The sequence below is a fragment of the Hippoglossus stenolepis genome, chromosome 15, assembly GCF_022539355.2.
Source record: "Hippoglossus stenolepis isolate QCI-W04-F060 chromosome 15, HSTE1.2, whole genome shotgun sequence".
In the NCBI taxonomy this organism is placed as follows: Eukaryota; Metazoa; Chordata; class Actinopteri; order Pleuronectiformes; family Pleuronectidae; genus Hippoglossus; species Hippoglossus stenolepis.
The window spans coordinates 9,136,881-9,159,552 of record NC_061497.1 but is presented as its reverse complement, the minus strand read 5'-3'; the positions used below and the strand labels follow the sequence as shown (position 1 = coordinate 9,159,552).

Genomic DNA, 22,672 nt, shown 5'->3' with positions numbered 1-22,672 from the left:
CTATTAACTATTAGATTGAAATGAAAGTTAAGCCTCAGAGCTTATTTGTCATTACTGTTTTGGTTGTGGAAATGACAAACCTCAATACTTCACTACTAGAAATTCAAAACAAACATCTTTAGAGTCAGAAGTATTTTTTAATTGCTTTTAAAAGATTATGCAGCTTTACATCTTTTTGAAAAATACACAAATTGGAAAAACACACAGCAGGTCACAAAAGGTATAAATCATACAAGAGATGACTGTAAAAGTCAAGTGTCCACACACCAAAACGGACGATAAACAAATCAATATATACAGTTACTGTTTCATGTACAAAGAACGAGCTTCATATGCAGTACACCGGGCACATACCAGCTACTGTCCATAGACATCCAACAAAACACAGCCTACTGTGATTCAGTCGTTTCAATATTTGAAAAAAAACCAGGGTTATCGAGAGTATGTGGCTCATTGAGATGCGCGAGGCACCAGCACTGGTAATGCCTTCAGATTCCACCCTGTCTAATGCATAATAAAGCTATACAGGATTAATAGAAACAGACTACTGCATTATTTAGAACAGTGTTATTATCAAGATTAAAGAGAAACAAAGTGTAACTGTTAAGAACAGTCGTACAACATAGTGCATTCAGGAAATGTAGAAAGGCTTGAAGAATATCGGTTTCTGGATTTTATCCTTTGATTAAAACTTAAGCATTTTCCGCTTATTTAAAATACAAATGCTCGAAATCAGATTAGTGCTTTTGCACAGGAATAATATTTTATCTGGGTTCCTGTCTTAATCACATGTCTGTCTACAGCGTCTCAACTGACAGGAGACACGTCTTTATCAAGTTTCAGGGCTATAATTAGTAGGTGCATTGGGGTCAAGGCTCATGCATGAACTATACTTGTCCGTAGCGACTAGATCGCCTCACCTCCCCCCACCCCTTCCTTTTCACATAGCAAATTTTAATAGAAAAAGACATGAGGACCTGTGCGGATGAAGTTAAGTACAAGCTTCACTAACGTCAATGGATGAAAACTGTCATCTTATCACCGTGCACTGTACAACACATTTTTCATGCCTCCTGATAGTGTCGCCATCGTTCAATGCAGGGGACAGCTGTCAGATAGTATAGAACACAAACAGGTAACTGGAGGAACACATGGATGTCTGAGCAGTGCTTTGTGTAAAGCTAGACGTTACACAGACAGATATACACTTGGTGCATGCATCTACAGGCGTGTAAAAGAAACTGTCTTTAAAAAAAGTGTTGGATATACAGAGTAATAAAACATTGTTGAAAATTATTGGACAAGGCAGAAGAAGCCACAGAAGTTTTTCGTTAGATTTTGTATGTGTTGGATTGTCATAAACACGCAGCAGCTGGATTCAGACTCTTTTACTGAAAGGATTCAGTCTTAGTTACACTCACTGCACAAAGAGTGTATGGACATATGTACAAAGTGTTTTACCAGCTTGATTCAGGAAAAACCTGATGAATGTGTTCAACTGGATCAATGGTGACACTTCTCATCAGCTCCTCTCCAGTGTCTTTGTTCGGGTTATCTTCAAAGCATTCCACTGGGGTTTCTTGTCTTGGATTTTATCTGTGAGGTTTTGCAACCGCAGTCATGGATTTCCACATTTGACATCTCAGGGCCTTCCAGTTTTAAGGTGGCTGTGAGTTTATATCTATTGTCCTGTTGGAACATCACTGCAATAATCTGAGTTCTCTGGCACCAGTGTTTGTCTGCATGATGCTGTCAACACCGTGTTGTCTGGGAGGAACAATGGTAAGTGACTGAAGGGCTTCCTTTCTTTTCTTTAACGTAGTTTATGGTAAATGTAAAAATAATCTGATGGGGGGTCAATCTGGCGGCTGTGCCACATATATAGAATCACCTTATGGATGGATGTAAATAGGTGAATGTGACTCGTAGTGTAAACGGTTTGATTGGTTGTTAAGACTCTGTTAAGTTTTGGTAAGAAATGTTGTTTATTATCACTAAACAAAAAATAATTCATGTTGCCTTTTGATTGAAATGTCATCTAATTTTCATGTATGAATGAACTTTGAAGCTGTGCAGTGAAATATAATATCAAAACTTCTTAACAACTTATTTTACCTTCTTTCTCCCCTGTCTGTTTGTTTGTTGGTTCATTTGTTTGTTTTTAAGCAAGATTGCGCAAACATTACTCAACGGATTTCCACAAACATTGGTAGAAGGATGTGATATGTGTCAATGAAGAGCCCATTACATTTTGACGCAAATCTGGATCAGGGGGCCGATCCAGGAGAAAACATTTCAACTGGACGGGAAAAGGTTTGAAATGCAGAATGACTGTCAACCTGAAGTGTCTTCTCAAGATGTCCATATTGTTCTGGCTTAGAGAGACTGACTGTGTGAAGACAACATGTGTGAGTGAAGTGTGTGTTTCCCGTCAATTCTGCCATACGTACAGGACTAAGATTGTGTATTCAATTTAGTTTAACTGTTTCTTTTGTGGCTTGGTTCAAATTCGACACTTTGCTCTATCTTATAAGAAACGATGTAGGATATTTGATTTTAGAATAGTGACGCGTCTTTAATGTTTCAAATGCTTAATGTTGAGTTTTGGTTGTATGGCTGCCACCTGTTCTACAATCTGATATGACCTGTCATCTTCTCCCCCATTTTCTTAAAGAAAAGGTAAAGTAGTCTTTGACTTTATTGTAATTGTGATTTATTAAATTCTCATTTTTAACCAATGCATGAGCACAATCTGGCAGATATATACTCTTATTTACAACAGGTCAAACATTAAAAATATAAATAAATTACAGCTGCCACTGCCATCAGAAATACTGTAGTGCCAAACCTAGCAGGTGGTAAATACAACTGAGTGATAATTTCCTGCGCCTCATTGAGAACCAAGTGAGCGCTAAAGGCTTAGTAACAGTGATGTAATATCACAATTTACTATTGGATTTGAAACATCTAATGTTTTACATTTACTCTACGTTAAGTATTGTAACAACATCAAATGAGTGTTTTTCAGTGATGACTTATTCAACACAGTTTATGAACACCTTTTATTGCCACACTGGGATTTCAGGATCTTGTGCATGTATTAGGAAGTTTAATTTAAAAAAATGTCTTCAGGTTAAATTTTGCGAATGATAAAAACTAAATCTTAAACCTGTACATTTCAAATTTTAGCCTCTTACATTCCTTACAAGTTGTATTTAGCACTTTCTATTTCACACACGGCACCTGAAGGCAGCATTTATAAAAACAGATTTTGGTGAACAAGTGTCTGTTTATTACGGTGATCCATTTCTCTCCTGCTCTGTGGGCCATCTTTCGTTTGCTTGTTTTTTAATATTTATGTGTACCTCCTCAAGTGTTGGTATAATGAAGGTCACATGCAAAACCTGATCTTTTTAACCCTGCTACTTCTATGATTTACAGACTTGCTGCATATGTAAAGTAGCGTCTCTGGCCGAGCAGAATAAATCAAACCCTCCACTCAGAAAGAGCAGAGCTGTCAACAGGTTGATGCCTCGCAGCTCTGCAGATAAAAGCTTTATCAGTTCAGAGCAAACAATCTCAATTATGGCTAAAAGGAAAAAAACAAAACATTGAGCAATAAAACTGATGATTATGGGACAGAGCTTGATGCTATTAGGTGGGACATGGAGGGAAACAGTGCAAAGCCTTGGTTAAAGTTTATGGAGGCAGCAGAGCAGAGTAGTCATTTTTTTTATATAAAAAAAATCGGTCTACTGGTGAAACAAGATGGGCTTTGCCAAACCTGCCAGGATCCGTGGTACATGAACTGATATTATTTCTCCGATCATCTCTGGAAAGCTGACCTGGGTGGGGAGTGACTGAGCCTGGACGAAAAGGTCAAATGTAAACTGATGGAGCTTCTTTACCGTCTGAAACCGAGAGGAAAGACAAAGAGATGACATCATTTTAATTACACTCACAACAGGCACATGTTTGACTATGACTCAGAAAGCATGAGTCTAGAAAACATAACACACACGAAACGAGTGCTCTTCCCTCGAATAAAACAACAGATTTTAATCACATTCTGCATGTACGAACATGAACGCAGCATTTTTTTCCACCGGCTTTTAAAAATAACAGGACAATCTCTGATTTAATTGCACGCTTCACCGAGAAATGTTTTAGGCAAATTAAACTCCTAAATTGAAGTTGTTTTCCCTGACCTTCTCATTTGGTAAAATGCAACAGCATGAGGACGGAAAACGTGTGCACGTGTAACAACAATTAACCGGAGATTATAGGAAGCAGTGTTGTCTCACCATCTGGAGAGAGTCCAGCAGTCGGGTGAGCTGGTAGAACCTCTGAGAACAATTGGTCGTCATTCGACAGCTGATGAGCCGATCGAGTTCGTTGATGTAGGTGAGACGCAGCTCGTCAAAGTACTTCTGACTCTTCAGACCCTCGACTGGAACTGGTGAGAAACAGAAACAGTTCAGGCTTCACGTTCGACAAACCTCTGACTTTGCTGCCGTGCTCGCTACACAGGACGGCTCTTACTAATGCTGAAGAGGAGCAGGGCCTTCATGCACAGGAACTCCTCCTGAGTGATCTGCAGCAGCACGAACTCCTGGGAGAGATGCCTCATCCGAATGCAGTGCTCGTACATGGTGGAGACGTGCATCCGATTTCTGCGGACGGGAAAAGGTCAGGACCGGAGAAGTAAGTGGGTGTTCAAATCGCAAAGAAGCAAAGGACGAACCGCCTTGTACATTGGACATTTGTTCTGTAATGAGCGACAGCAGGAGAGGGAAGAATGTCAGAGGTTAGATCCGTCTTTATTACTGGTGTAATGGTGACATTGACAGTGAATTCGATTTCTACTGTGTGATCTTTGACTTCTGGTGCGAGATTATCATTACCACATCACATTATCAGAATCATCCTCATTTTTCGCTGGTTTAGAGTTCATCACAGCAGCCGATTGGATATTTCATGTTCATCACGACTGAACGAAGATGTCAAAGTTTGCCATTCCTTAAAATGTGAAATCATTCTGCCTTTATTATGAGTCAGGAACAGAAAATGTAAAAGATATTTGAAGATAAAAGGTGAAATAAATCAGTTTGATATTGAAACGGCACCAGCTGCAGAGACATAAAGATAAAGAGGTAATGAAAAGTAATGAATTTACTAATGAATTGAAATGGATGCATAGTTTCAGGTATGTGGTTGTATAAATATAAATTATACATATATGAGAAGTTTCTTGATATATCATCATGATGTCTTCAGCGTGGATGAGGAGCACCACCGTTTTTGTAGAAAGCCTGATTTCCAAACTGGGGGCAGGACTTTGAAAGACATGACTGTTGAGTTGATTCATGGGAAATGTAGGATTAAGTGCTTTTGGGGTTGAGCCATATTTAAATGTTTTTTTGCTTTACTTTTGACCCCTATCTCTATTGATTATTTCTATTTTGGACACGATTTTGGGGCCATAGGTCTTCTGGTTTCAGTTTCCAGTTTGTGTGGAACAGGGGGAACAGATTGACCGAAATGCATCAGCTGCTTGCTTTTTAATCTATCTGCATTCATTTTCAGCTGTTAATAGAGATGAACAAAAATGTGGCCTGGACCTGAAACTCCTACAAAAAGTATCACTGTTTGTGTTTTTGTGCCACGTTTACTCATGTTGACCCGTTGGACTGTAAACAAAGTACAGCAAACAGAAGACAGAGTCTTGGCCCAGATATCCACTATCTACACCTGAAGCCCTGAAGCCGTTATTGGGATCAGACATGTTTTGATTCCATCTTATTCTGTTTCTTGAAAATCAGCCAACTATATGCAGGTCAAGTTCTAAATCCCTGCAGAGCCCTTTAATTAAAATAAAATATTAGTGAAGCTATACTAACATAATTCAAATACTCCCAAGCAACAACAAAATCACCACTTTCTTTTCCTCTTTCTATTATTTGTTATTCAGCAACTTTAACTGTTATAATTACATAGAAACTAACTAATCAATGAAGCTCAACATTTCCATAATAAACTAACATAAATATATAACATATAGTCCACAGCTTAATTAACCTCTTGTTGTAAACATCAAGTAAATGCGTCCCGTGTGTTAGCTTCACAATGCTGTATTAAATGTTGATGCTACCTGCCAGTCCAGACACACTCTTACACTCCCAGTGTTGTGCTTTGTCAAAAACTTTGCCGCTGTTTTGCATAATGGTTTTGGCATCATATTGAGGACACTAAAAACGGCGAGAAGGGAAAAGAAAACAACACACTAATGGTCCTCTCTCATTTAAAGTATCCACTTATGTCAATGTGGGATACTATTTACGATTCAAGCCCTTACTTAATTCTCATATTCCCTGACACTTGGAACTACTTTTTTAAAAAGCTTTGTTTATTCAGCGCAGGTTCACTTTGCATAGATTCTCGAATGCTTCAGCAACACCCTGCCACACACTGACGTGACCGGAGTCACACAATCATATCTGGAAGCGGACCAGTTTGACCACAGTCACTGAGCAGCTTCACTGGGCCAGTTAATGTTTTGTTGCTCATTTACTTCCCTGCACAAGATTTTACTGCCAGTTCAAGATCAAGCCAACTATCTTCCATGATCACAAGGTTATTTTTTTAACCCTTGGGCAGATATACTCATAAATATAAATTTTTATTGGGGGAATTCTACCTGCCAAATTCACCAGGGACACTTCTCTTGATTTGAGATCTTACCAAAAAGCTTGATAATAGAAAAGAGCATGGGGCATCTTCCAAAGTGACGCTCTGTGCAATATAAACCATTATGTGCAATCCATTTACTGTACATATTCTGACACATTCTTTACACTGTATATACCGGTTTAATCACATTCATATATTTTCTCTATATATTGTTGTATATTTCTATTTCTTTAAATTCCTTCACCCAAGTACTGCATGCTACTTATGTGTTGTCTTCTGCTGCTGTAACATTGCAAATTTCCCCATTGCGGGACTAATAAAGGACTTCTTATCTTATCTTATCTAATCAAGATATATGTTTAAACTTCTGATCTACTTCGTGTTAAGGCAACTGTTCTTTCTTAGAAGACTTGGGTCTGGATTATTAAATCTATCTTGGTGGATTTTCTGCCATTTAAAAAAATAAATAAATAATTCTGCCCAATTGAAGCAATTACAACCAAATGTGGTAGGCAGCATGAACAGATGAGGCCCAAATACCAGTTTTTTTAATATAAAAATATCTATTCTCTAAAGTCTCTTTACAATTATATTATATAAGTCTGTGAATTGCAATATACTGATATAGTGATGAAAGATGGAAAGATTTATCCAATGTATTTGTCAATGTATAGAGTTTGTGTGGGGTAGATAAATAAGAGTTGTAGTAAACATGAATAGTACATATCAATTTAAAAACACATTAATTTGTAGACAAATGTATGAAATCTCATAATTTGGAACATTCGATGGAACTAAGATAACAGGTGTTGTAAGCATTAATATTCCTCACTTATAATTGGACAGACCTCACCACTGTTGTTGTGATTCATATCTGAATCAGCTGAAGCCGTGATAATTTGAATGCTGAGAACTAATGTTCCTTACTTTAATCTCACGGTAACAATAGAACACCTAAAGGGGGAGATTGGATGAACACTGTCCTGAAAAGCCTGCGACAATTTCTACTTTACTTTTATACAATTCTAGAGATGTCTTTGTGTTTGTGCATGAGCTGAATCACAGAGGGACGAAGAGAGAGAGAGACCAAGGCAGACGGAGATTGGTTTCTGTATTATGTATGATGGCACCAGTTTACTCACTGGGGGTGATATGTGTAATGAGAAGCACAGCATTTTGGTCGCCCACTGATAAAAATCCTTTTACAAAAACATAATTGAATTCAGAGATGTACATACTCGTTGAACACCAAATCTGGGGCGAAGTAAAGCATCCTGCCATTGACGTTCTTATAGGATCTCCATCCCAGGGCAAACACCATCACCCCCATCCACGAATGTTGAATGACAGTCATTTGGTCATCCACGTGGAGATTTCTAAATCCTAATGACAAAGAATCCATGTCAAGAAATGTGACACAACATTGCAGATTTTGTACTAATGACACCGTGAGTTCTTGTACATTTTTACAGAGTAAAATGATCCACCCAAAATGTTCTTGCTGTCAAATAACCTATGTTTTGAATAGATTGAGAGAACATGCAGACCTTTCTGGAAAGGTCATTATATTCTAATTTGTTTGTATCTCTCGGAGAGAAAGTGTTTTTGTCCCTCACACATTGTAGAATATAACTTGTGGTGTTCCTCAGGGATCAATTTTAGAGCCACTTCAATTTTATCAATTTATTTTACCCAGGGTCATCAGAGTAAGGGCTGTAGCCGTGACTGGGGTGGCTGTTGTGCCCCCCCCAGCTGCTGGCAACAACAGAAATGTTAGGGCTAACCCAAAGATGGAACAGAAAGAAAGAAGGAAATTGGTAGAAATTAAATAAAAATGTGGAGCCCTGTTGATCAGGTTCCCTCCCATGAGGACTGGTGGACTGCTCAGGATTGTAGATTGGATTCATCCTCCAACTGACTAGCCTCCTCCATAGGGTCTGGGTGTGGCCGAGGCAGGGGGTGAGTTTTCCATTGTTCCACAGAGCAGGACAAAAACCTATAGTGAAGAAGCTTTCAGTTTTCATGCTCTGGGCTTTTCAAAAAAATACCCATAAAAAAACAGGGATACAAGAATGGAAAGGGGTCAGACTAACTCAAACTCCAAAGAGGCACAATCAGGATGGCAGTGTGGAAACAGACGTTAATACACAGAGAGGTAGGAAACGGTGCAGATGGGGTCGGGGATCAAATTTGGTTTGAATTTGACATGAATTGAATGAATGAGAGAGAGAATGAGAGTGAGTGAGAGAGGCTATCAGGTGGGAGTAGCACGGTCTGAAATGACAGCCGATTTTAAGTATGTGAGCGAGCACAAGCAAATTACTGAATAAATGAAAGGATGAATGAACAGACTGAAACTATAACAATGTGATAAGAAAAGGACATATTTCCTGTCTCCAAGCAGTATTTTAAAACTGCCATTATCACTATGGATCAATTCACAGACAATTATCACCTGCTGCTGCAGTTTCTCTCATGTTTATGGAGCATTTAGTGCATTTCAGGTAAATAATTGAACCAAAGTGAAGTGTTTTGCAGCCAAAAACTCCCCAAGACATTTCCCTAAGAATCAAGACGGTGTTGAAGGTAGAGTGGACATTAGAACTTACATCAGTAAGGTGAATTCTCCAGTAAATTAGCTGATCAACTTTGCCTCTATCAGTGTCCTACCTGGCAATCCTTTCGCCCATTTGACCACTTTGACCAGTTGCCTCTCTCCCAGCTCGTTGAGGCTGGTGAGCAGGGTGGCAGCTGAGTCAGGTTGGCCGTAGTCGTGTCCCGCATTCACCACCTCAGGCTCGATGGACTCCAGGATGTTGAGGAAGACCAGCTGGGAGTTCAAGTTCAGGCCCGACTTAGGAGAGATATTCTGGATGACCTCTGTAGAGTCCTGCACAGGATGATCCTCTTCAGGGTTCTTCTGCTGTCCGATCTTCTTTAGTTTACGTGCTTTAAACAAAGGCAAGTTAGGAGAGTTAGTTCACGATCAGTAATTATGCTATCAATATAATAAACCTGATCTTTAATCCTCCTTAATTAAAAGAGGACAAAGGAGGAAAAGTTGTAGGATATTATTTGATAATAATTATATTATTATCCCCTCAGTTCAGGTCTGATACGTCTGACTGGATTTTAATGCTGAATCCAGCTGGTTTTACTCTAAAGACTTTTCTGCCTCTGATTTTATCATACTGAACAATTTCGGATAACGTAATGTGGATAACTGTGTCGAAACTTGTGCAAACGCTATGATAACAATCCAAATCTCTCTGTCTGTTTGTGGAACGCCTATCTTGAGAACCGTTCATCTTATTAGCTTCACACTTGCGTGTGTATTAAGTGTCTAAGGACGTGCAGTGTTGAATTAGATGAGATTGGGACACGAGATACGTTCAATAATAATAAACTTTGAATAAACAGGCGTCCAGCGCTCTGTGGCAGCGGCTGCTGGGACTCGACAGCGTGCATTCGTGACAATATGATTCATGATAGCTGATTTTCCAGTTCAAGGTTATGCTTCACTGTATTGTTAATAAACATGTGAACAGCTCTTTTTGCAGGCGCGGTGGTGCAGCTTCAGGGTCCAGCAGCCGGTCTTTATTTGCCACAGCTCAATTACTGCAGGTCACTGTGACAGTTTCAGAAGGAAAGCTGCAATCAGCATCAGCACAGGTTAAGCAAACAGCCCATTCCAGACAGGCAGGTTTAGAACGGGCACGGGACTAGTTATTCCTTAATTTCTAAATCCTCAATAAGAAATGTCTCATACGGCAACTGCAGTTTGTAATTAATAAGTAAAATATAAATTATATATCTGACAATACATAATGCCGATCTGCTAATAGCTTTGAAGATATTGAATCAAATTCCACTTGGAAGATAATTCTCTGACCAGATGAGGCTCATCTGGTGGAAAGGCCTGTGTGTGAGTCCTGGTCATCCAGATGTCAAATGTAAAATGTAAAAAAAATCCACTGAGAGGTCTACAATGATTTTCTTTAACTATAAACCTTAGTACATTATGTAGATTTGCATAATTTTCCCCACAGAAATGCAGGGATTAGATGGCACTAAAATGCCAAGACAGTAAAAAAACTGAATCCATAAAAAAAGAAAACTCTGCTCCACCATCTTCAGCAATGACAAAGCTACAATTTCTTTCCCCACAAAAGCTGAGAATCCTGATGCAGCTGCACCGTATGACAACCTGCACTTACAAACTACAGTAAATTGGAGGCAGATTTGGTGGAGCAGACTGCCGTAGTAAGCAGCGATACAATCAGACTGGAATAATTATATTCTGCTAAACCGCAACCAAATACATTTATTCTTTAAACACCCAGGTTTAATACACTGTACTCAATCACTGACAGTTTTCTGTCGGAGTTGTGAACAGCTACGCTTCAGCTCAGCCTGTTATTTCACAGTGACAGCAATGCTGCAGAGTGAGTGACAGGCAAATGTAAAAATGGTGACAATGTGCTGAGTGCAGAACAGACATTTTCGTTGTCAAAGTGGGATGCACAACGAAATCTTAAAAAAGGCCTAATTTCATTTATTTAGATACAGGCAGTGAAGGAAAACCTTAAATAGTTGGAAAGTTATTATTTCTTTGATCCCTTTTAATCACAGTTGACTGACAGTAAAAAGTAACTGTTAATTGTCATGTTATTGCCTCCTGCAGCTCCAGTGTTGAGAATCTCTCATTAAAACTGCAGCCCGGCTTTTCACTTCACTCTGATAAATATTGAATTGCCAGTTATAGATACAACTTAAGTCTCTGTCAGAAGTGGCCGCGTCAAAAGCAAATTGCAGATTATATAAGAGGGATCATTTGAAAGTTTCACATTTCCATTTCTGATCCCATAACAAACACTGGAAATACAAATGTTTAATTAAAAATTCCCCCATGTGATTCTCAACTGTAACACACACACACACAGGCATCTGATTTTTGCAGAGTACAGTGTAAATAGGTTGGGATGAGCTAACCTTAAGATCTCCATGCTTGAATCGAAGCCAATGTGTACCACTCATGAGTCCATAGATACTGTCATTCCCAACTAAATCTGACCTCGGTGAATAAGCAGCAGATTTCTCCACTACAACCCATTCAATCGAATTTTATTGGCCACGCTCTGCTCACTGTATTTACATTCACAGGAAGTTTACTTTAGCACTTCCTCCTCCCGCTGGAAATCATTTCTTGTAATCTCTATTGCAGTTAAATTTCACTTTGGTGTCCAGGTTGTACTTGTCATGACGTCACTAGCTCATCAACGTAAATCATGTTTCTGCAAAGGTGAAAAAAATAATATACTATGAGCTATAAACAATAACATACTATAGTGGGTCGCATTTATGTTACAGCTCCATAAGGATATGTAATAATGGGGTAATGGTTTGATAATAACAGAGTAATATTGGGATTTTAATGTTGTTATTAAAGATTTAACATATTCGTTTTTAATATTAAGCTTAAAACGAATTTAATTGCCAATAATACGACACATTATTGGCAATTATGATGATACACATTGATATAATGTTATATTATTCTGATTAATAATGGAGTGCTTTGAAAACCTCATGTATGAAATATCTATAATTCAGGACTGGATGCAAAGTCATTTTTCTTTTGAGGCAGGAATTTATTATCACAACAGTGAGTTACACCATTGATTGTTTGGTCAAGTTTTGGACTTTTCCCATTGGCGATTGCTCTTGCAGTTGACACCAGCAGTTACTATGACATCATCAGAAGCAGCGGCTTGTTTCTGATGTGCGCTCCAATTCTCTCAGCTCAGGTGTCAGGTGTTTAAATCCAGTTCCGCTAACTGGTAGTCATGGTAACATGAGAAGTAGTCAGAAACTACTGGTATTGTGCCAAGTTAACATCGACTGACAACACGGTCTGAAGCCCGTTTGTAACTGAGCCATGACCAAGACGTCACATTTACGTCTATATGAAAATTAAGGAACAAAACAGTTGAGTCGGCAGTTTCATTGTGCCAATATACTGGGTTTTTACCTGGTCTTCCAAACATGTCCACCTCTTGTGACTGACTGGCTCTAACTGGGGGAGGGGATATGTATAGTTGGCCATTTTGTAGTGCCGTCCGAATGTTTAGCGAAAGTTTTTATACCCTATATAGTGAACTAATTGTTTCCCATAATGCATTGTGAAAAGTAGTTTGTACAACCGATGGTCACTAACTGAGCAATATATACCATCATGCGACAAACACGTTTATTTCTACATTTGAAGATGATCATTCAACGTCTTTTTTACCTAAAAGTATTAATACTAAGTGTAAAATAAACATTTGAAATTTAAAAATACATAGAGGACCATATAAAGTAAATTAGGGGTTGGTGACTTAGAGGGAGATTTCGAACACAGTCACAGTTCACGTCAGAGAGAAGTGCCTGAGAGCATCAAAACTACACTGAGGTGGTTTTTGGTACATAAAACCACAACTATATCTCCTCATGGATTTCAAAAATACAAAGAAAACACTTGTTACTGGCTGCTTGTGTCAATCATTTACTTTAAAAGACACTTGATGACTGCTGATGTGGCTCTAAGCACATCTCATATTTGTGTCACCGTGGGTTGGAGACAAATTGCTCTGGAAGAAAGTTCATGAAAAGAGTGCAGGGTCTAGATTGTTCTAAACAGTTTTCAGCATATGATCGACAGAGTGATCAAATGTAAGTGTATATGGATTTCCACACCAAAAGCCTATGTGCAGATGTGCAGTGAGCTTTCTTCACGCTGCTGTCAAATGAGGCTACTATCAAACTATCATGGTTTGACAGAGGCAACCGGCCTGCTCAGCTTCTATTTGTGGACATAATTAACATGCCAGGATAATATGGAATTAGGAAAAAATGAAGAAAACTTCAATAGCTATGATTCTCAATCTTGAACAGATGTCAAACTCAACTAAAAGAGATGCATTGCTTCTTTTCAGACCTCTTAAACTACCAGAAGTGAAACAAACAGTGATCTAATGATGCAAACACAATAAATCCTCCATATAGCTGCTTCGTGTTAGTGTTTCGTCAAATTAAAAAGCTCCCTTTCCCTCAGTATTTCTTGATTTCACTTTGAAGAACTTTGAGTAAGAATGGGATAATAAGACCAAATGTATAATTTTTTTTCTGCCTCCACTGCTCCAAATTATTGTCATAGATTTTCCTGTGAAATGCCCCGAGTGAATTACATGTCCATGATGAGAACAGAAGTGAAAGGATCTCTTTAGCCACAACTAGAAAAGGTGTGCCTTTTTACTGACAATCACAGCATTAGATCACATTTTCCCTCCATGGGTTTGTCAGCGACTGGTGGTGAAATTACCAGCATGTCTGCTGCTTTAATTCACATGTCTCATGTCAGCTTTGTGCCTCCAGTACAATTTTCACCGCTAACAGAATGAGAAAATGGAAGAGAGTGAAAATTGAACACAAGACTAAAATTAGTCCACTACATGTCAATCTTCATGACGAGCAGGCCTGGGTGACAGTAAGGAGAAGTGAATGGAAGAGGTCTAAATTGCATGGCAGCTCAGTCAGGGGCTTGATTATCAGTAACATCCCCCATTGTGATGATGCTGCAATTGAAGAGAGCCAGCTAAGATGTGCAGTGTAGAGAATAAAGTACTTGGTCTTGGGAAACCATTAATAGTTTCACTTTTGGGACTTTCACTTTCTCTGTTGAGTGCTTTGTTCACACAGTATGTAGTATGCTATGTTTATCATAGTCCATACAAATGTATACCATATTCGGTGGGAGCAGCAATGAACAATAAAAATAAATCAAAGCATATTTTAGTACATGAATCCTCTTACCTCCAAGTGTCATTCCAGCTTCAAAACACTTCTTCAGCCGACAAGAAGGACAGTTCTTTCTTCTTAGCTTATCGATGGTACAGTCATTTTTGCTCGCACACAAGTATTTCTGTTTGCCTACTTGGACAGAGAAAACAAAGGTAAAACACTGTTAACCACATAATCCCAAAGAGGTTATTTTTCCTCTGTCCGTTTGTTTGTTGGTTGGATAGATGGTTGTTTGGTTGTTTGGTTGGTTGTTTGGTTGGTTGTTTGGTTGGTTGGTTGTTTGGTTGTTTGGTTGGTTGGTTGGTTGGTTGGTGTTTAGATTGGACGGTTGGTCAGCAGGATTACACAAAACTACTCAACAGATTTGGTGCAAGGAGGGGATATGAAACCAAAAATTCCAATGACATTTCTTGGCAGATCCAGGATTTTTCTTAAACATTGCAAGTAAGGGTGTTCTTAATATTTCCACCAATTTTCCCAGGCAAATTTTCAATATCAAATTTCTGGATCCATGGCAACATTTGATGGGCTCTTTCTTGGCCTATGTCCCATCCTTCCACCAAGTGTCATGGGAATCTGTTGGGTAGTTTTTTACTTTATCCTGCTGACAAAAAAATAAACCTACCAACAAGACAACCAACAGACCGTGGTTACAACAACCTCCACGGTGGATGTAAAAAGGTCTTAAAAAATAGCAAGCATACATGAGCTTCAAAGGGCTGAGACCAAGTTATAGACGTTTGGCTTCTTACCTTCTGCAGCTCTTTTGAAGAAAACCTTGCAGCTGCCACAGGTGAGTGCACCGTAATGGCAGCCAGACGCCTCGTCTGAACAGATCAGGCACGTCCTCTGTGGTGGAAAGAAGAACTCCATGGGGAACATGTGCTCTCTTCCAGCCTCAAACCTGCAGTCAAACATATGAAACCAGAAGTTTATAGACCATGAATAGCTATGGCCGTGTGCTCGCCGTGTGATTCAACAAGTTGCTTCTAATCGTGACTGGCGTTTAATAATTGGTAGCATTAGTAAATGTATATATTTATACTGTTTTTCATAACTCACTGCTACTTTTTTTTTTTCATCCTACAGCTTCTACGTCTTCTGAAATGAATAGCCCATTTGGGGTAAATCAAACCTAACCTTCAACTTGTTCACTACAGCAACTCCATAATTGTTTTTTCCTTGTTAAATTCCAAACTAACCGCAAAGCAGTTAACGTTCACTCCCCAGAGCCATGCTGCAGCCTCTCGCTGTGTGATTTAAGGAGGGCAGAGAGTGTGATGACTGAGGACGGTGTGGGAAAGATTGGAGCGCCAACACCACAGCCGAGCTGGGGGTGGGGGTGGGGCACGGTGGGGCGCCCGGGTTTAGCCTTGAAACACAGAGGGACTGGGAAAGGTCTCAGACATAACGTTACCTCAGTGATATGCAACTTAGATTTCAAGGTTCGCCGTAAAAAAAAAAAGAGGCGCGGATGGGAAGCTCAAAGGAAGAACATCCGCTGTGCCTTGATTCATTTCAGGTGTCAGAATAAATCATTTAAACAGGCAAGACAAATTCTAACGAAATCCTGCCACACAGCTCGTCGGTAAGTGCTCCAGTATATTGTTTGAAAGGCCTCTCTTGTTCACAGTTCCAAATTTATTTCACGTACAACAATGAAAATCTATGAAACCTGTAATTAGACGTCTTCAGGGTTGAAGTCCAGTTAAGGCTGTAATTAACATGACACATCATTTTAAACAAAGAAAGCTGAGTTTAGATGAATAGTGACAGAGAACTATTTTGTGGTCCGGATCCATCAGCAATATATGTGAATAATATGTCAGGATCAGCATGCCGACGCTCTCAGTCCACAGATCAACACAGACAGGAACTAACTAATCATACCCAGAAAAACCCACATTACTAAAATAATGCTTCCTATTACACATACTTCTGTACATCCTAACCTGTGTTTAAGAGTGAATAACTTACTGCTCCAGCTGCATGGGGCACTTTTCTATAGGCAGGAAGTTCACAGGACTGTTTCTACAACACAAAGTTTCACTGGTAAACAAAGGGAGAGACAACATGTTTTAAAAATGTTACAGCGTGATGACCTTTGGAATAAAAAAAATGTTAGAATGTTATTTATGATTTTTTTGTAAAAAGATCAGTTTATTAAAATATTATAACGATCTAATAAACACTGTACATATTTTACAGTGTAAAGATCCAATACCAAATATCTCATTATTTCAGGTGGAAAATATAGTATAGGAAATATAGTAAGATTTACTTAACATTTACTAACTTTAGAGATTCTGTTGTTTTTAGTTTCATAGTGTGTGGGTGAGTGTGTGTGTGTGTCAGCCTACAACAGCACATTATTTGTTGCCGCAAATAGTTGAAGGACTAAACTAAACATAACTCAATGAAACTTAATGATAAAGAATAAATGTTTTACTTTAACGGTCAAGAGTGAATATCTACTTTTCCTCTGTGTGTGTGTGGTTTTCTGACCAGACCTGGAAATTCATCAGTTTACGAGCTTACTGGGATGTATAAAAGATACTGCGGTAGTCGTAATAGTTTCTTACCTTTCTTACTTTTCTAAAATATTTTATAACTGTTTTTACCTTTTTCTTGTTTTTTTGTAAATGCAATATTTCAGTCTCTGTCACAGATTGACAATATAAACATTCATTCTCACACTAGTTTCTGACATAAAAGATCTTTTATATAATTAGTTTTGAATATATTTTGGCATCGTAGCTGACTCAAGTTATTCTGTTTACTTACAACCAGACACAATATATATTATACATATATAAACAGGAATTATTGAATCACAACAATATAAATTCCCGAAAACAATTAGAGACTTTGCAGAAACACATTTACATTCACTGATCCTATACAGATAAATATTTTGTATCAAAATAGTAATATATGTATTATATAACAGATGTATTTGTGTAATAAATGCTTTTTCCTAACTGACAAAGACCAACTGGTCTTTAGTATATAATGTTTTATTAACTATAAAGGTCAGTAAAAACTAATGAGAGCCGTGTTGCATCAGTCAAAAAGCATTGTGCATGGACACCAACTCTGTGGGATCCATGTTTTAACGTGCTGCGGTTTGCACAGCGACTTCATGCACAGAGCAGCTTCAGTTTGTTATTTTATTAACTCATTTCACTCGGCTTCATTAACTAAAGTAATACACATTCATAAAAAACTGAAATAAAGTCGGTGTAACCAGTATAAGAGGCTGTAAACTGTGTTTGTAGTGTTGTTAGGTGCAGCAAAATAGTTTAACAAACATCTGTTTTCACTCATTTGGGAGATAATGGCATGCAGCTCTTCCTTGGTCAGAAGAATACCCGGAGGCAAAGCATCGTGTATTCTTGGCCCGTGTGTGGAAATGTAGACAGATCCCACATCCTGTAAGAACAAATACTATCACTGAATTCCAGTAGATTTCTCGTGCTGCAGTTTGTAGTCCCTGTTAATCGCTTCAGTAGATATTCACCTCACACACGGATGTGGACTGAATGCAAAATCCACCTCTCTCTGTGACCCAGGTCAAATCTGTTTTGTTATTAAAGATACATTTATAGGTACAGTTCCATGACACCAAGGCGATCCACACGTTTCAGTAGAATAAGTACACACTGTATACGTTTGAAATTCCAGTGTCTTGAGTGACACAAATTGTTAAAAAAAAAAGTTTTTTAAAGAGCATACAAAAAAAAAATATATACAATGTTTTTCATGATGGTCCTCATGTGACCCATATACTGTATATACATATGAAGGACTACAACTTCCATAGAGTATACGCTTGATATGTCACACACTGAGAACAGGTGGAATATATCCATAATGCACGTGTTCTTTCTGACTTACTATGTAGCAGAAACATGAAGCAAAGCAACAGGTGCTTGTTCATGGCAAAACAGATACTAGCTGTTTGGTGGCAGACAGAAGTTCAGCAGATCAGCTTGTTGCAACTGAGCAGATCGTTGAAGCTATAGCACCTCTACCGCCGTGCAAATATATATATATGTGTGTGCGTGTGTGTGATATTTTTGTAGCTATACTCTAAAGTGATATTCCCTGTTTCAACTGTTTGGGTCTCTGACAACATGTCTATGCAGAACTCCCCACAAGCAGAAGAGTGCTTTCTGAATACAACATTATTTAAACAAATTTGCAAACTAAAGCACGTCCTCTTTTTGCATTTGCCTGCAAAACTGTTCCTGTTCCATTCTTCCCCGTCAAATCCGCTGTGTCCTTGTTGCAGCATAATGCCTCAACCCTCAAGTAACCATGGAGCGATGAGCCATGTCTAAATTGGTTAAAGACACTTGAAAAGGAAAAAAATGTGGAACGAAAACCGTCGCAGCTGTTTAGCTAAATACACATTACAGATTGGACTAACTCAAACTCATGGAAACTTTTCTGTGTAGTGTATTGTTGTGTCCCCCAATCTAGAGCGAGGCCGCATCAAAGACCTGCGTAATCTGAGTTTTAGTCAGCAACTAAACGTCGTCCAGATAATTCAGTAAATCTTCCTCTTGGATAAGGCTGCAGAACTAGAGGTGAGAAGGCAGAGGAGAGCTGGATCTAGCAGTGCTCCAAGGTCTTTATGCTTGTGCAAAAAGTCTAAACTGCACAACAGCATATAACCGGCTTGATCCCTGTTTGGCATGTGGCTGAGGACCTTTGTCCAACATCTATCATCTCTCTCTTTTCAGTGTTTCATGTCGCCATCTGTAGTCAGAATAGTTAACATATGTTAATAAGTTTTGGCAAGGTATACGTCTTTATTATTTGGAGAAAACGAAGTAAACACAGCTCAATAGGTCAGACAGACCAGGCTGTCATATCTCGCCTCGGCAGGGAAGGAACGAGCACGGCTGCCTTCACTGACCTCACTTTCCACAAACCCACTGATTTCTATTTCCTCTGCATTCCTGTACCTGGTTTAATGAGTCACTGTATCTACACAGTCACTCTATGCAGGGTCTTAGTGTACTGCCCTCTAACAGCCAGAGACAATGGTTTCAGACTGTGCTCGCAATCATTCACCAGGCATGTCGACATGACGATCACACATGGTACTTGCCATGTCAGTCAACATGGCCACTCTGTGTCCTTCGTAGTCAGGTCAGACTTGAGCCCTCATGCAAACGCAACATTAGGAGAACAAGCATGTGGAACCTTGTTACATTTTTTAAATGTCACCAAACTATAAACACTGCACTTAAAAATAATCGGGCATTGCTTTGCTGCCAGTTCCCTCTGTGTATTCAGTCGTGTCAGACTTATTTATTAAATCGTTACAGCAAATTCAGTGATAATATTCCCTCAAAGAAAAGCTATGAATCAGAAAACAAAGTGGGGCATTTTTTTCCCCACTAAAGAGCCGTGGAGCCATTCAAACATAAACAAACATCCTTTTTCCGTTGTTCAGGAGCGACAGCAGGTGTCCCGGACGAAACATTATGTATTGTTTGATGAAGGAAACAAGACAAGGAAGAAGCTCTATTATGGTACGAGCCAAAATATGTGTTTGAACAGACCCATAGGATTCTTTATATGAGAAAGTCAACTTTATTCTTTTTCTTTATGTTTTCTTTAATTTTGATTATATCTATATATATATATATTGGTTTAAGTCCTCAAATTAAATATGCATAGTAGAAAATGTATTTTAACAACTTCCACTTTGACCTGAATAAACTTTATTTTCATACTCAAACAAAAAAATGGAAATCATCTCTTACCAATATGCCAACCAAACAAATATATTTCCATGTCCTTTTTTAAAAAATGCATCTAAATAAGATTTACTTGCTAATTTAATAACAATGCATCAAAACAACCAGGTATTTCGGTCAAAAACTGTAATTTAAAAAAGAAAGCAGGCTGCATTTTAAGGTTACATACACATATTCCTGCAGTGAAGTCTGACTTATTATGATGAAGTGCTGCTATTACAGTCATTCTACCCTTGGCCTAAAACATGTGTGTAATGACGGAGAGATTCTAGAGAGAGACAGGACTCCCATCACTCGTGTGTGTGGTGAGCGTAAGGTCAGACTGTGGTCACATTTCAGATATTTAGAATTAAGTTAGGCTCCAATTACAGACTTCACAGCCTACCTTTTTAATCACATAATAAAAAAACTTTTAAAACGATTCTTATTATTACTATTTATTATTCATTTTTTTATTTTATGTTTTCTTATTATTATCATCATTATTATTATGACTTACCTCGTGTCGTTGTAGTTGACATCCATCCATTCGTCCACCTCAGCCTTCACGTAGCTGGGGTTGGGGTAGCTGGGCCTCAGCATCCCGGCCGGGTACCACTGCTCAGAGCGCGTGACGCTGCGCTCGTATGGTTTACATATGAACGCGCCGGTTGCTTCGGTGCCGCGCGCATTTACGCAGTGCCTGGAGCCCCACAGCTGAGAGTTGTACTTGTCGTTGAAGGTGTAGTCTCCGGGCCACAGAGCCCCGGTGCTCTCCTCCTCCTCACATTTGACTTTGACGCTGTACTGCTCAGGTTGGTACCCGCGGAACTTGCTCTCCATGGCGTCCCGCGCCTCGTCCGGCGGTTTGTAGCCCCGGCACGGCCTCTCCGGTCCCGTGTGGCTGAAGTGCGCCAGGCTGCCGGGCGCGGACGCGGAGTAGGGGCAATAGTGTGTGCGCGTTGGGGTCGTGTCATCAGGCTCACACAGGCTGAAGTCTGGCTCGTCCCCACATGTCCGAGTGGAGGTGAAGTGGTGCAGGGGCGCAGCGCTCTCTGAACTTTTGAACACTTCCACCAGTTGTCTCGGGCCAGGCAGGGGCCGCTCGTCCCGGTCCGGGCACCTGTAGCCTGCGGCAGCAGCCTGTGCTCCGGAGCAGCTCAGAGCCACAGCTCCGGCTCCGTATAAACTCTCTCCGTGGATGTGGTCAGCACACGGGGGCAGAGCAGGGTCCATGTCGCTGGTGTCAGTGGACTCGACGGTGAGCCCCAGGGACACGGAGACAGCCTTGCACAGCTCCCTGGCTGTTTCTGAGATTGTGGCGCAGGAGGAAGAAGAGTCGCCCACTCGGCAGCCAGTGTTCATCAACTCCTGAGGTGCACCAGCTGTCTGAAGGGAGTGATTCTCCATGGCACAGCTTTGTGGACGAATGCGTCCGGACCCGTAGACGTTTGCGTCCGCATTGTCTGGTTCTCTGCGCCTGGCACCACCGCTTCCAAACGAGCTCTTCACCAAGTAAAGCCGACTTTCCTCACTTTTCTGCGACATGCTGGGAGCGCTGCCACCGTCTCCTGCCTCCTTTCTGCTCTCCCCCTGTGGCCAAACCGTGCTACCAGATAACCGTTGGTTAGTTTGGCTCATCTCCCAGTAAACTGCGCTCACTTTGCCAAGAGAGCGAACTTTGTACGACACAAAGTCTCTACTAGTCCCGCTCCGTGTTTCTGCTCAGCCCAACTCTCCCTCTGTGGGAAAGGTTTGTGTAGAGGACCAGGGAGAGAAGTACAGGAGTCTCAAACTCCTCCTAAACTCACATCTTCACTGGCTCAGGCGCTCAAGTTGCGTTTGATTTAAACATGCATCCAGCAGGGGACTTCTCTGTTTCCTCTTCTGATATAAAAACATCATGTTCAATGATTAATTAGGCAAATTTTAACTGTTTTTTAAAACTTTGTCTGCCTAGTTTTATATCAAACCATCTCAGGTTCCCTATTGCATACTTTAACCCACTATTCTATCTTTTCTCAGCCAAGGAACCCCCCTACAAATGGAAAATATTATGTAGGTCACCCCTTGGGGTAATTTGACATAACCTATTTTTACACATGCACTGCATTATATGAAAGAACAAGAGGAGAGAAATGTCCAAGAGACATATTAGACATGTATTATAGCATGTTTTCACCATGTCAATGCAGAATACCAATAGATTATGATCATTTTAGTGAATTCAACTTTTCAAGGAGCCCCTGAGAGTGTGCCACAGACCCCCGAAGGTCCGCTGTTTTAGCCCATGCACTTCAGTCATCACCATTTTTAAAATTTATTTATTAAACAAGTTGAATACAAAATTGATTGCCATTGCCACAATGCATTCCCAAGCCCCTTAC

General features: G+C 39.7%; 1 protein-coding gene across 6 annotated transcripts; it reads right to left on the bottom strand.

The window, feature by feature from the left end:
- Positions 1–117: 117 nt before the first annotated feature.
- LOC118122398 (androgen receptor) lies at positions 118–22,154 on the bottom strand. 6 transcript variants are annotated; one of them, XM_035179101.2, is made up of 9 exons: positions 20,806–22,144; positions 16,510–16,581; positions 15,285–15,436; positions 14,545–14,661; positions 9,361–9,639; positions 7,929–8,073; positions 4,543–4,673; positions 4,305–4,456; positions 118–3,911 (listed from the first exon to the last, which is right to left on the bottom strand). In XM_035179101.2, the coding sequence occupies exons 1-9, from the start codon at positions 21,924–21,926 to the stop codon at positions 3,753–3,755; spliced, it is 2,328 nt and encodes a 775-aa protein (XP_035034992.1). In that variant the 5' UTR covers positions 21,927–22,144; the 3' UTR covers positions 118–3,752. The 6 variants fall into 6 exon arrangements, with proteins under 6 accessions (XP_035034992.1, XP_035034990.1, XP_035034993.1 ...); XM_035179099.2 differs by having other exon boundaries at positions 14,545–14,664; positions 20,806–22,143; XM_035179102.2 differs by having other exon boundaries at positions 14,545–14,664; positions 16,510–16,563; positions 20,806–22,142.
- Positions 22,155–22,672: the final 518 nt, after the last annotated feature.

What these genes read in the sequence shown, in the direction of transcription:
- LOC118122398 (XM_035179099.2), bottom strand. Translation starts at nt 21,926, where the DNA reads ATGAGCCAAACTAACCAACGGTTATCTGGTAGCACGGTTTGGCCACAG. An exon ending in TGCCCCATGCAGCTGGAGCA is followed by an intron (nt 15,437 to 16,509) that starts GTAAGTTATTCA and finishes GTTTGACTGCAG; the next exon opens with GTTTGAGGCTGGAAGAGAGC. An exon ending in CCTGCTCCTCTTCAGCATTA is followed by an intron (nt 4,457 to 4,542) that starts GTAAGAGCCGTC and finishes GTTTCTCACCAG; the next exon opens with TTCCAGTCGAGGGTCTGAAG.